Source organism: Cupressus sempervirens, chromosome 7 (assembly GCF_028749045.1).
Source record: "Cupressus sempervirens isolate cs-2001-9-10 chromosome 7, ASM2874904v1, whole genome shotgun sequence".
Lineage (NCBI taxonomy): Eukaryota > Viridiplantae > Streptophyta > Pinopsida > Cupressales > Cupressaceae > Cupressus > Cupressus sempervirens.
Genome location: NC_143124.1, coordinates 10,007,922 through 10,021,642, shown reverse-complemented (window position 1 = coordinate 10,021,642; position 13,721 = coordinate 10,007,922). Strand labels below are relative to the sequence as shown.

General features: G+C 39.7%; 1 protein-coding gene across 1 annotated transcript; it reads right to left on the bottom strand.

Annotated features, from left to right (window-relative positions):
• Positions 1-355: 355 nt before the first annotated feature.
• Positions 356-7,468, bottom strand: LOC149545151 (uncharacterized). Its single transcript, XM_089793699.1, has 2 exons — positions 7,033-7,468; positions 356-468 (listed from the first exon to the last, which is right to left on the bottom strand). Exons 1-2 carry the CDS (start codon positions 7,316-7,318, stop codon positions 365-367), a joined length of 390 nt encoding a protein of 129 aa, XP_089649825.1. The 5' UTR covers positions 7,319-7,468; the 3' UTR covers positions 356-364.
• Positions 7,469-13,721: the final 6,253 nt, after the last annotated feature.

The window sequence follows — 13,721 nt, the reverse complement described above, 5'->3', positions numbered from 1 at the left end:
CTTCATCAAATAGAAGATGAATAAAATCAATGCTATCATCTAGATCAAAATCAGGGATTCTACAAACAAGAATGATATGTCTGGCAGAAATCTATCCCAATGAACTAGATCTAGAAGACATAAATGATCTTGTTGCAAAGAAACATTGGAAGCTTTCAATGAAGCAACTTCAATCTCTGAAGAAACAACAGAGGCACCAAGGTCATCAATAAACTGATCATCCACAAAGAATGTGTTCACACAAGATGATGCAACTGAAATCTTAGTATCACCCCTAGAAGTCTATTACCCAGTCATCAAAATCTCTCAATTTCGGTCCTATTTAATCTTTTGGCCATTTTTGAAAATTGCCTCTTTTAAGCTTTTAATTGGACTTTTCATTTATGAGTTTTTGAAAGATCCTTTTCTTCAATATCTCCAGCTGATTTTCATCTCCGCTCAGCATTTCAAATTTCCAAAAATGGATTCCTGAGTCAAGAGTTGCTGCAGGTTAATAAGAGACCCGAAATAATATTCTTAACCATCAACTTTCTAAAAAGTGGTTAATATAAGCTTCAAAAGTTAACCTTTAAAAAAAAAGAAGTTAATATAAGCCTCCAAAATTAACCTCTAAAAAGATGTTAAGATGAGCTTATAATCTTAACCATTAACCCATCTCCAAATACGAATAGATTAAGATGAGCTCACAATCTTAACCATTAACCTGTCTAGAAACAAACATAAAAATGGTTAAGATGTGTTCGAAAAATTAACCTTTTTAGAAGGTTAAGGAATCAGCAAACTATGTGTGATCAAGTTCAATTTTAAATTCTCAAGCACATGCACCCTGAGTTTGATGAACGGAAGGGAAGAGTAAAAGAGTAAATGTTTTGGAAAGCAACTTCCAAAACCCCTGGTCTTTTCAACTTCATGCGTAGGGAGTGCAAAATGAGGCCAAACACATAGGGGCTATGGCATACATGAATGCCAGTCTTACTGCACTGTCTCCCACGTGAGCAAGGTGGAGATGGCCAACACAAATGCAATTCTCCTTAACACGTGCAGCGCAAAATGTCCTCTTCCAAGCTGCAATAATCCTTGTGCTGTGGCGATTGAATCCAACCATAAAACGCATCGGTGTCATGAGAGACATTGCTAGAGAAAAATGGCTTGCGCAAATGCTGTTGCATTCCCTCCCACATGAGCAAGGTGAAGACAGTTTTTAAAAAGAATTGCATAAACCTGCGGTTTATTAAAAAAGTCCCTCACCACCTTTGTTAATGTAATCCATGATAACACCGCAGTTTTTAATAATCTTTTAAAATCTGTGGTCCTTTCTACTTCCATTGCACGGTAAGTGAGAGATGGTTTATAAGCAGCATTCCCATGAAACATGAAGTTGTTAATCATAAGCTTGCCAGTCATAGGAGTATTATGAAGCTACGGCATGCATATCTGATCAAATGCCTCATTCTTTCCAAGTGAGCAAGGAGGGTGGAAACACTTTGGAAAAGGATAATCCTGTGGTTTATTACACGGCTTGTGCCACCTTGGACACCCATTGCCAATCCATGATACTGCCCGATATAGATTACACATGGATTGCTTCTAATCCACGACATTCATAAGATCACGTCCAGTCTCATTGAATTCTTCCATCATCAAAATAGTAGCGCCATTTTTGAGCAAGCAGAGCGCCATAGGAAGAGCATATATGCGGAAAAGAAGCAGCAAACACAACATGGCATCATCTAAATGGATACATATATTGGGATTTTCTCCATCCAACTACTGAGCAATATTGGAAACGAGTGTGGAATGTGTTAACATCACACCCTTTGGAAGCCCATTAGTAGATACATATCTATAATGATAATTGGCACAGAAATATTTGATTTGAATCCCATTTTAATTTTATTACGATAAGTTTCAACCCACAGATGCTCGCAATAATAAAATAGCTCTCAATCTGTGGCATCCAGATTGGTAGAATTGCAAACACAGTCATAAATCATTTGACGTAATACCCCAATGGAGAGGTGGAGGGCATAGATGAAGCATGTAAACTGTTTGATGGAATGACTGGTAGGCTTATGGTCACTATAAAGAAGTCATATGATGTACAGAATGACTTGGTGAGAATTTTTGATAGAATGGCTGGTCTATCACTTTGAAACTGAAAATAAGGAGGCAATGCAGTATTGAAGACATTTGGCATAATTGAGGAGGAGATTGATAATCATAATAATGAAGTATAAGTATCAGAGGCCGGATTATGCTCCCATTTTGGAAACTACACTTCCCGACATTAGTGATACCATTGTAGGAAGTGTTTTCCTTCATGATTTTTGGTCATCCTTTGAGAGCGAAGACAGGACTCCATTAGCTGGAAAGATCTTGGAAAGTGATTTGGCTCGGGCAGGAGGGCACCCAATTTTAGTACAGTGTCCTGATCTGGTATTGGAATGTATGAAAGCCTACCATCCAAATACCAAGGAAGTCATTTCATCAAACAATAAAGTAATTGTCCATCTAGATCATGTCTCTATTGCTATTGCTTTCCAACTGCCTACCAGGATTCAATATACCAACATCAATCTAAGAATTGCCAAGGAATATTTTATCACAAATCAAACTCAATGTTTAAACACTATTGCCAAGTCATGGCAATTCACAGATCGTTGTTAAAGGAAGATGTGGCAAACATGGTAACTCTATTGAGCAGGATAGTTGGTCTTCGAGATTTACACGAGTTCGAAGGTTGGATGTTCCTATTTATCAACATGTTCTATGAAGGAAAGCAATATATTGATTGGGCTGAAATTATTAGTGACTCGGTACATAGACAGTTCATGGGGCTTTAGGAAAATGACTACTTCTACATGACTTCATACCTTTTCTATGCTATTGCAAGTACCAAAAGTTGGCTAGGACTTAATCGGCAAGGGATTTATGATGACGCAACTCTCATTTACATTCATCTTCCTCAAATTCAGTGTGATAATAGCCTGCACCATTTTAGAAGAGTGAATGATGCATTTGCAATGCTGACTGTAAGAGAAATTCAAAGGAATATTGGACTCAAAAATTTCACTAGAAGCAACGATGAAAGTACAAAAACATGGAAGTGTTTTCTATAGTTTCCAAAGTTTACTTATATCAAGTTAGCTACCTATGATGGATATCCACTGATGCTACCTAGATTTGTTGATGATAAATTGGTCTTGATTGAAATGTGTAGGCAAATCAGTCAAATCAACAAACTTTGCAAGAACATGAGGATAGTTGAAATACCCTTTCCTATCAGCATCGAAAATTATAGTTGTGATATTGCATCAGATTCTAGGAACATAGAAAGATCTATTGCCACAATAAATTTGCATCCTTATATGATGCATTTCCCTTATGACAGTAAGGGTTATGCAACGAATGACTTAAAGTTAAATCCCAGTCTTGGTCACTTCCCAACTCTAGAAGACTTTTGGAAGGATTGTGAAAATGATTTTGAAGTCAGGAAGAGAGATTGGATGTAGCTTACAGTATGGTAGGTAATAGACTTCAAGCTGGATATTGATGTGATAGGTGTTGATGATGATGAGGTTTCTTTGGTTGATCCTTATTGCTATGAGAAAATCAAATTGCTAGATCTCCCTCCTATTGATTGGTCAATTCCAGAGTTAAAAAGCTTGAAGGAGAGGACTACCTATGTTCTTAAAAGGACAAGAGACTAAGTCAGTAAAGTCAGAGCTAAAAAAGCAATTGGCGAATTTCAAAATAAAGAGAGGAAAGACAATAAAGGAGAATCATCTAGGATGGTAGTAGAGTCAACTTCTAGTGAGAAAATGCAACAACTGGATGTAGATGCTCTAGATCAAGATGAAAATCTAAATCAGCCAGATAAGTTTATAGTCAAGAGAAGAAGGAAAAAAATGAAAGGTAGAATGAATTAGCAAGGAAATGAATCCAATGAAAAGGATCAAAGAACTCCTCAAACTATAGAACCATATATCCCTGCGATATCCCCTCATGGTGAAGTGATTCCTCATTTGAGTCTCTCTCCTCCTGAGATGCCATTAATAGACATCACATAGTTAGATAATCATTTATCTAATTCAGAGGATTTAATGATGATTGCTGAAAACATAATAGGTGATGTGCAAGTTTCAAATACTATGCATTCTTGGTTCCAGAATAGTCTCCAGAAGAAGAAGAAAGTTATTCAAATGATCCTGCCTCCATTTGATGTGATCTCTAATTTCCTTCAGAAGCCTCCTAAGGTGAAAAAGAACAAAGTGATGTCCAGGTTAGCTGTTGATAAAGCTTTAGGCAATCTATGTGTAGAAATAGCCAAGCCCATAATTGAAAAGAGTGTTGATGAAGCATCCGAATCAGACTTCATTCTAGATAAGGTAGATCTTGGTCCAACTATTGTAGAAAGAGATTTTCAAAATTTTGATGTGGCTGCTTCTTAGATGTTACAAAGGGCAAAGAAAGAGAAAAAAACCAAGGAGCAACTCAAGGGACAAGCTCAGATGCTGGTATCTTATATCAATTCAATCAGCAATTCCTCTAATGCCAAAGTAGTGGTTACTTCACTAGGATTAGCAAGCCTTGATGGTATTTTAGATCATATTTTTGTTGAAAGAATAGACAAACACAAGTCACCTAGTATGATGATCGAAGCTTGGATAAACAAGATGATAGAAGATGCTTCAAAACTCGTAACTGGAGTGAAGGAGATATATGGAAAAGCCATTGAACAGATACAAGAAATTTCTAAAGAGCTGGAAAATAGCAAGGAATAGAAATCAACCTAGCAAAAAGTAGTTGATGAATTAAAAGAAATGGCCAAGTTAGATACAAGCGTACTACTTCTTGAGAAGATTATTGCTGATCCAAGTAAGAACCAAACACGTATATGGAGTAAAAGTGTTGGTTGGAAAATGATAAACATCAACAAATGGATCACTAAGTTTGAAAAGCTAATTACTTCTTGGGAGCAACTGAAAACAAAAGTTATAGATGAATTAGTCTCTACTATCACAGGTGGGGTCGCAGTAAGTGACCTTCAACATGTTGATTGCCAGTTTCTCCTTGATTCCTTTAGTGTCTAGATTCATTTAGAAATAGAGAATCATGTATTAGATGCTGAAACTATGATGAAGCTCAGCCTAGTTGCAATCACTCTAGGAGATTGTAACATTTCAGCCTATTGACAAGAGTCGGAAGAGATTCAAGATAGATACTTCACAACCAAACTCAAAATGGAAAATGTGTTCATTCTGAACTATGAATCAATGATGATCATCCTAGATGCTTACAGGGCTTTCCGGGATAGATCAATTGTGTCCAGATAGATAAAGTTAGTAGCTAGAAGATCATTGATTGGATATGTACACATCCTTAGGACTTCTAGCTAAAAGTTTTGTTTTTGAAAGTCTTCCTTGTATAGGTTAATTTTATTGAGGTTAATTAACCTCCCCAAAATTACGTATTTTGGAGGTGGTTATTAACCACAAAGAGGTAGTTATTAACCTCTATGTCTATATAAGGCTCTTGTTGGCTTTGTAAAAGGACTTTTTTTATTTTAAATAAGGGAACACTATGCTGAAATTTTGATCAAAAGATAAATTTTGGAAAGTATGTACAGTTTTTATCTCTGAAATAAAAAAATCTCTATTATCTTCTTGGTGCAAGGAAATGAAATGAGATGTGCTCTTGATTTCTTGTTCTAAAATTAAAATAGTGGCAATTGTAGTAGACATTCTCATGGTACTGTGTGAATGCTTATGAATAGTGAATGTGCTTGGTAACACTGGTTACTTTCAAGCGTAGTTCTTGATCACCTTTGTTATCATTCTTGTTTACCCAAGAAATTTGTGAGGTCATGTGGTGCATTCGTCCTAAATAGCTTTCTCTTGATCTTTGAAGTTTTAGATTCTTTATTTGAAAACCTTTTCAAAATTATATCATATGAGGGAGTTGCCCCTCTAAATGCAGAGGAAGGCCGCATACCAAGGGCCTATCCAACTGTTGGAGACATCGATTTGCCACACACTCCATTGGGCAAATTTTACAGTGACAAATCTATTTACCAACAAAGTTTGGTTAACCAAGGAATCATCACTTTTAGATGAAGAATCAATGTCTCCATACAACTATTGGATGATGGTCCAAGCAATGAAAAGGCACTCTATGTGCTCTATATGAGATAAAATATCCTCAAAAATAGTAAGACATATTAGTCCATAGACAATATCATTACTATTAAACCATGCAATTTTCTGTTCATACTCGCTTGGCTCAGAAATGTGTCCATTGGAGATAGGGCATTAGATCTTGCTCAATGCAATGATCCTTGATCCCTTTTTTCCAAGAAAAATAATTTTCTAAGGTTAGCTTGACAAAAGATGGATGAAAATACATGCTAAACATTATTGATCTCCCCCAAAATGGAATTTTTTCTCAGTTCGTGATTACAAATAGAAACACATTAACGACCCCCAATGTAATGAAATTTTTTCATTCTAAACAAGCTCTAATCTGCAATACCTGCAACAAAAATAATACTTCTTCTTCTAGCTCCCTATGCTCTGATACCATGTAGAATTTTCTACTCATGCTAAATCTGAAATTTAAAGAACGAAAGATAAAAGCAAAAAATTATAGAAATAGAAGTAAAACAGAGTCTCCCATTCTTTGATAGCAGTCCCACCAATGGCACATGGAACCAAACCAACATGATAACTGTCTCCACATTCCTTGTTTTGCTTCAACAATCTATTTGCAAAAGCCATTCCAGGGCCAACTCCACACACTTTTTCTAATTCACAGCTATTTTATCTATTCAGTGTCAATCAAAAAAGAGGCTAGACAATCAAATCATCAATCTCCTTATAGAGAACATTAAAACCGGATGACCAGATTGAGACCATTAATTAGTATGGGATAGGAGTAAGGATCTGATTAAGATAGAATGTAAATGATTTTTGTGGGTTATATTCTTCCGAACTAGATCTATGTATGGTGAAAATGGTAGTAGGATATGCTTACTTGTATCAATGTCTTTATGCAGGGGCTCTTGAGCTTCAACCCATTTTTCCTCTGCGGTAAATCTGAGGATTGAAGGATGTGGCCTGCATTGATGAGGAACAAATCCATCCCATTTGTCATCTTCAACTCCTCCTCTGCCTGACATATTGCTTTGACCTGACAGTATGAACAGCTCCAATCTAGTCTCTGGATTCAACCCATTTGTGGAAATACGTACATTTATTGTCAATACAAGATAAAGTATCAAGCGCGAGAACTTCAAATTTTTCCTGGGATATCCTCCCATAACTTTTCAGAAAGATCTTTGAACCTATTTGTTCAGATTTCTCTAATGGAATGCAAAGTCTATGCTGAAAGTTTGTCGCTTTTTCAGGGAGACAAGTCAAACGAGGAGGCTCTTCGTTGTACATTTCACATTGGATTCCTGGAAAGATAATACTGCTTCTCGACAAAGGAAACAGTAGTAGACAGAAGCACAATGCATTGGAGTCTTAATAAACAATGCATCCTCTGAGCATAAAACAATTGTATATTGTATCTAAATTGCTGAACGCATGGCGCAGAATGTGTTCTCAATATACAACATATTGAAAACCTAAAGGAATCTTTTTCCGGATGAAAAGAGTCAACCTGAGTAACCTCTCATTGGACGCATTTGTGGATGTGCTCAAGATATATGTTTTTAAGAGATGTAGTTGCTTTCAATATTGACCGCATAACCTTAGCTTTTGTTTGATTCTCGATTTGAGATCATGGTTGTGCATCGTGTATTGAAAATAACGCACTTTTTTAATAGACTATAGATTCTATAGTTTTAAGGAGATTTGTCATTTTTATTTTATTTTTTCATGAATAGTTCTTTTCTATTAACAAATAATATATTAGGATTACAATTCACAAAAAAGGATCAGAGGATACAAGATCACCTAGGGAGAGTTCACATGGCCGAAGGTGGAATCATAAACTATTCATAAAAATAAAAATAAAGTAACCTTAGGCAGCTAAAGTAGTGCTTGCTGAGGGAGGTGGCTCATCACGATCATGGAAACCCCAATCATTTTGGGATTGGGGTTCAGGCTGAGAATAGTCCAGTCATCAGTAGCAGCATCAGCAACATCAGTGGCCTGATCAGCATCCTTCATATTTGGTCGTAGAGGTGAAATTGCCAATTCCAAGCAAAAAGGTCATTTTCCAAAGACCACTCTCCGAACACTAGGAAGAGGAGTCGAGGACCAGCCAATGCAACCATAGGGCAAGGAAACTGAGTGGCGCCTCCATCCATCATCGCCACTACTAGGAGAGTTGTGGCGAGAAGCTTGGGAGCACAGAGTATGTGAGTGGCGACCTGAGGAGTTGCAACACTGATGGCGGCCTCTAGGTGTCAAAGTATCAACCGAGGCATCTGGAGGTACCCTAGCAACAATACAAGGGGCATTGCCCCAGTGATTGAGAAATTCTTGTAGGTGGGCCACCTCCAAGGCCACCTTGTTTGCTTGAACTTGAATCAGCATTATTACATTATTACAAATGCATGCTTTAGTGTACATAGCAATATTAACATCAAGAAAACTATGAGTGAAAAGAACAACATTTCTATCTTTTCATAGAGTGAAAAAAATCTCCATCCTAAAGGTATGCCAAATTTGAGAATTTTTTTGAAGGAATCTTGGGGGAATCACCTAAAAGAACCATATGTTGAGAAAAGGGTTCAGGCCTGAATGGCATACAGAAGTCATGGATCCAATGCCAATAACTTCGAGCACATCTACAAAACTAGAAAATATGCAAGAAAGACTTTGGTTGTCCACAAAATGGACATCTAGGATCCAAAACCCCAATATGCTTGAGCTGAGGCCCAACGGGAAGACCTTGAAAAGCCAAGCACCAAGCAAAATGGGCAATCTTGAGTTCTATAATAGCACTCCAAATAGTGTCAAAGTGCTTTCTCCATTGAGAGCAAGAAGATTGCAAATGCCATCTTTGATTAAGCATATCCACCATCAGAAGATGGGAAGAAAGTCATCTATAGCCCAGACTTGGTTTGTAACTGGTGAAAGGAGTGGCAAGATACCACTTCCAATCAATCCACCAAGGTCTAACAGACTGAATACCCACTTTATGAATTAAGTGCACTGGAATTGAAGAGAGCAATAAGTCAAAAGTTTGTTGATCTGAACGGGCAAGATGGTACTAGACTTGCATATCTTCCCAAGATCTGAAACTCATGGAAACTCTAGAGAAAAGATCTTTAGGAGTCTTGATGCCTTATTTGAAAAACCACAGAGCACTAGCAGCTTGTGTCTTGGCAAGGAGAGTATCCTAAATGGAAAATAGGGGAGACCACCAAATGTTCTGCTGGTTCAAAGAGAGCCCATTATGAAACTCATCTCCAAATCAGTGAAGCCAAGGCTTGATAGCTTACAAAGCTTTCCATATGCTCTTGATAACAAAAGAGCCCTGAATGAGCATGGGCTCTTGCATGATGAGAAGGGTGTGAAAGCTAATCCCCTTCCATGCAGGCCTGTTGACGGGAAATCTAGAAGAAATGCAATGTTGAACCAAAATCTTCTAGGCTTCATCTCTAGTGATGACACGAATAATCCATTTGGCACACAAAACAAGGCCTTGTTTCTATGTGGAAAGCAAGCCAAGACCTCCAGACTCCTTTGGGAGATAACAAAAATCTCAAGCAACTCTATGAAAGCCATGATGATTGGAACTAGAGGCCTAGAGAAAATCATGGAGCAATCTCTCTAATTTCTAATCAGAGAATTTAGAAGGAGCCCAACAAGAAGAATAATAGACATGAGTTGTCGCAAGAACTTTCAAGCAAATCTAGAATTTGTCTACAAGAGAATGCAGTTTTCTAAGCCAATAATCCATCTTCTTAGTAATCTTGGCAAGCACTGCATATCCTAGATCAACTAATGATGCTTGAAAAACAAAGGGAATTCCTAGAAATTAGAAGATCTTCCCATAAGTGATCCATTTCAATTCAAATTAGCTAACCCAAGATGGCCCTAACAAAAAAGATTGGCAATAATAGAGTATTTTATGCCATTGAATAGTAAAGCCAGAGACTTGAAAAAAAGTGTCAAGGTAATTTAAGGCATTTTTTATGTTTTCTTCATCCTCAAAACGAGTGAGAAAGAAATCATTAGCAAAATGACCATTAACCAATTGGGAAGATGATTTTGGCAAAGAAATGCCACAAACCAAACCTGAAGACATGTAGTGGGCTAGCAAATAGCCAAACCCTTTAGCAACAAGAACATAAAGCATTGAAACCAAAGGGCAACTTTGCCTAATGGAACAAAAAAGTCCAAAGGCATTAGATTGGGAGTTATTAATGGTAATGCAAGCATTAGCATCCCCAAAGAGCATTTCCACAGATTGCAAAAAATTGGTACCAAAACCAAGAGCTTGGAGCATAGCCAAAATAAAAGGCCATTCAATTTGGTCATAGGCTTTAGCAAAGGGTAAGTGAACCAAGTTGTGGTGCCAAAAGGGGGGTATAAGTGGACACCTTTTTTTTGAATCGGCAATCTCTGAACTTCAACAAGAATTTGAAGATAGTTACGCTCAAAATTTTAAGATATGACAAAAACAAAAGTAGTAGTCCTTTGAATCTAGTTTCTAAACTACTAATTTTTTTTCAAAATGATTTATTTTTAGGTTCTCAAAAAGGGGGCCACAAAAAGTGGTACTATTTATTCCAAAAAAAACATAACACAATAAAAAGAGTGCCCCACCTAAAATTTTAACTTTTCTTTTTGAAATTCTTTAATTGCTCTGGTCAAAAGTTACTTAAAACTATGTAGTTTATCCCCAATTTTTTGGTAATTTTATAATGTGTATTTTTTTTCAATGAATTTTTTAACTAGACACATCCCAAAAAGGTTAAACATCTATGTGCTCCCCCTAGAAATGATTGAAAACTAATCTAAAATCAAAACATTTTTTTCGAAGTGTGTAGATGCTCAACCACGAGGAGTCTTGAAAGAGAGCACACAAGAAAAATCAAACATTTTTGTATGTTTGCAGCAAAACATGTCTTAGACTAGTTTATAGACTCCAAAAGTTTGGGTTGGATCTCCAAGGCAAAACTATGCCTTAGGCTTGGCTTAATGCAAAGCTTTGAATAGCACATACACCCTATAGCATGTGCACGCTATAGTGTGCATGCATTATTTAAAGCTTTTTGAATTTGGGTCTCAATGGTGCATGCACGCTATAGTGTGCACACACTATTAAGACCTAAATAGTGCATAGAGAGGGAAGAAGAGACAAAAACAAAGAACAAGAGAGAGGGGGGATTTCTGTGTGTGTGTGTGTGTGTGTGTGTGTGTGTGTGTGTGTGTGTGTGTGTGAGAGAGAGAGAGAGAGAGAGAGAGAGTAGGGGTGGCCGAGAGAGTACAGGATGAGAGAGAGAGAGAGAGAGGAAGTGTGAGAGAGAGTAGGGGTGGAAAAGAGAGAGTATAGGATGGGAGAGAGAGAGAGAGAGAGAGAGAGAGAGAGAGAGAGTAGGGGATGGGAGAGATAGCAAGTGTGAGAGAGTGAGTAGGGGTGGCAAAGAGAGTATGAGATGGGAGAGAGATTGAGAGTAGGGGGTGGTAGAGAGAGGAACTGTGAGAGAGTGAGTAGGGGTGGTAGAGAGAGTATGAGATGGCACAGAGAGATTGAGAGTAGGGGATGGCAGAGAGAGAGTAGACAGTGGGAGAAGGAGCGAGAGAGGGAGAGAGAGAGATGAGGATGGGAGTGTGTGTGAGAGAGAGGAGAGTATGGGAGAGAGTGTGAGAGTGTGAAAGAGAGTAGGGGTGGTAGAGAGAGAAAGTAGGGGATGGGAGAGGGGACGGAGAGAGAGTAGGGGATGGGGGAGAGAGTAAGAGAGAGAGAGACAGTAGGCGATGGAAGAGGGAGTGGGAGAGGGAGAGAGAGAGGGGCAGATGGGAGTGTGTGTGAGAGATCTAGAGAGTAGGGGATGAGAGAGGAGAGAGAGGGGGGATGGGATTGTGTCATGCGTGTGAAAGAGAGAGAGAGTAGGAGATGGGAGAGAGGAGAGAGAGAGTAGGGGATGGGGAGAGAGAGAGTAGGCAATGAGAGAGGGAGTGGGAGAGGGAGAGGGAGGGGGGAATGAGAATGTGTGTAAGAGAGAGAGAGGAGGGGATGTGAGAGAGGAAGTGTGAGAGAGAGTAGGGGTGGCAGAGAGAGAGTATAGGATGGGAGAGAAAGATTGAGAGTAGGGGATGGGGGGAGAGAGAGAGAGTACAAGATGGGAGAGAGAGATTTAGAGTAAGGGATGAGATGGGGGAGAGAGAGAGAGAGAGAGAGTAGGTGGTGGGAGATAGAGTGAGAGAGGGAGAGCTAGAGAAAGGAGGATGGGAGTGCATGTGTGTGAAAGAGAGAGAGAGAGAGTAGGGAATGGGAGAGGGGGGAGAGAGAGTAGCTCAAGAGAGTAGGGGATGGGAGAGAGAGAGAGTAGGCAGTGGGAGAAGGATAGAGAGGGGGGATAGAAATGTGTGTAAGAGAGAGAGAGAGAGAGTAGGGGAAGAGAGAGAGTGTGAAAATGTGAGAGAGTAGGGAGTGGCAGAGAGAGATTAGAGAGGGAGAGAGTGAGAGAAAGAGTAGGCAGTGAGAGAGGGAGTGGGAGAGGAAGAGCAAGTGAGAGACAGAGTAGGGGATGGGAGAGGGGGGAGAGGGGGGACAGGTGTGTGTGTGTGTGTGAAAGAGAGAGAGTAGGGAATGGGAGAGGGAAGAGAGAGATAGAGAGAGAGTAGGGGATGGGAGAGAAAGAGAGTAGGGGGTGGGAGAGGGAGATAGAGATGGGGATGGAAGTGTGTGTAAGAGAGAGAAAGTAGGGGATGGGAGAGAGTATGAGAGTGTGAGAGAGAGTGAGAGTAGGGGATGGGAGGGAGAGAGTTGAAAGGGAGAGAGTGAGAGAGAGATAGTAGGCTGTGGGAGAGGGAGTGGGAGGGATGGAGAGGGGGGATGGGATTGTGTGAGAGATCTAGAGAGTAGGGGATGGGAGAGGCGAGAGAGAGGGGGGATGGGAGTGTGTATTTGTCAGAGAGAGAGTTTAGGGGATGGGAGGGCGGAGAGAGAGAGAGAGTAGGGGATGGGGGAGAGATATTAGGCAGTGGGAGAGGGAGTGGGAGAGGGAGAGAGAGGGGGAATAGGAATGTGTGTAAGAGAGATAGAGTAGGGGATGGGAGAGAGTGTGAGAGTGTGAGAGATTAGGGGGTGGTAGAGAGAGCTCGTACAGGATGGGAGATAGAGAGTGAGAGTAGGGGATGGGAGAGAGAGAGAGAGAGTAGAGAGGGAAAGAGAGTATGAGAGAGAGAGAGAGAGAGAGAGAGAGAGAGAGAGAGAGAGAGAGAGAGATAGTAGGTAGTTGGAGAGGGAGTGGGAGATGGAGAGAGAGGTGGAATGGGAGTGTGTGTGACAAATCTAGAGAGTAGGGGATGGGAGAGGAGAGAGAGAGGGGATATGGGAGAGTGTGTGTGTCTATGAAAGAGAGAGAGTAGGGAATGGGGGAGAGAGAGTAGGTGGTGGGAGGAGTGGGAGAGGGAGAAAGAGAGGGGGAATGGGAATGTGTGTAAGAGAGAGAGTAGGGGATGGGAGAGAGTGAGAGAGAGAGTAGGGTGTGGAAGAGAGAGAGAGTATGGGATGGGGGAGAGAGAGTAAGAGTA

Coding starts and splice junctions, on each gene's coding strand:
- LOC149545151 (XM_089793699.1), bottom strand. CDS start 7,318: ATGGGAGGATATCCCAGGAAAAATTTGAAGTTCTCGCGCTTGATACTT. Junction 469..7,032: donor GCATAAAGACATTGATACAA/GTAAGCATATCC, acceptor CTCTTGACTCAG/GAATCCATTTTTGGAAATTT.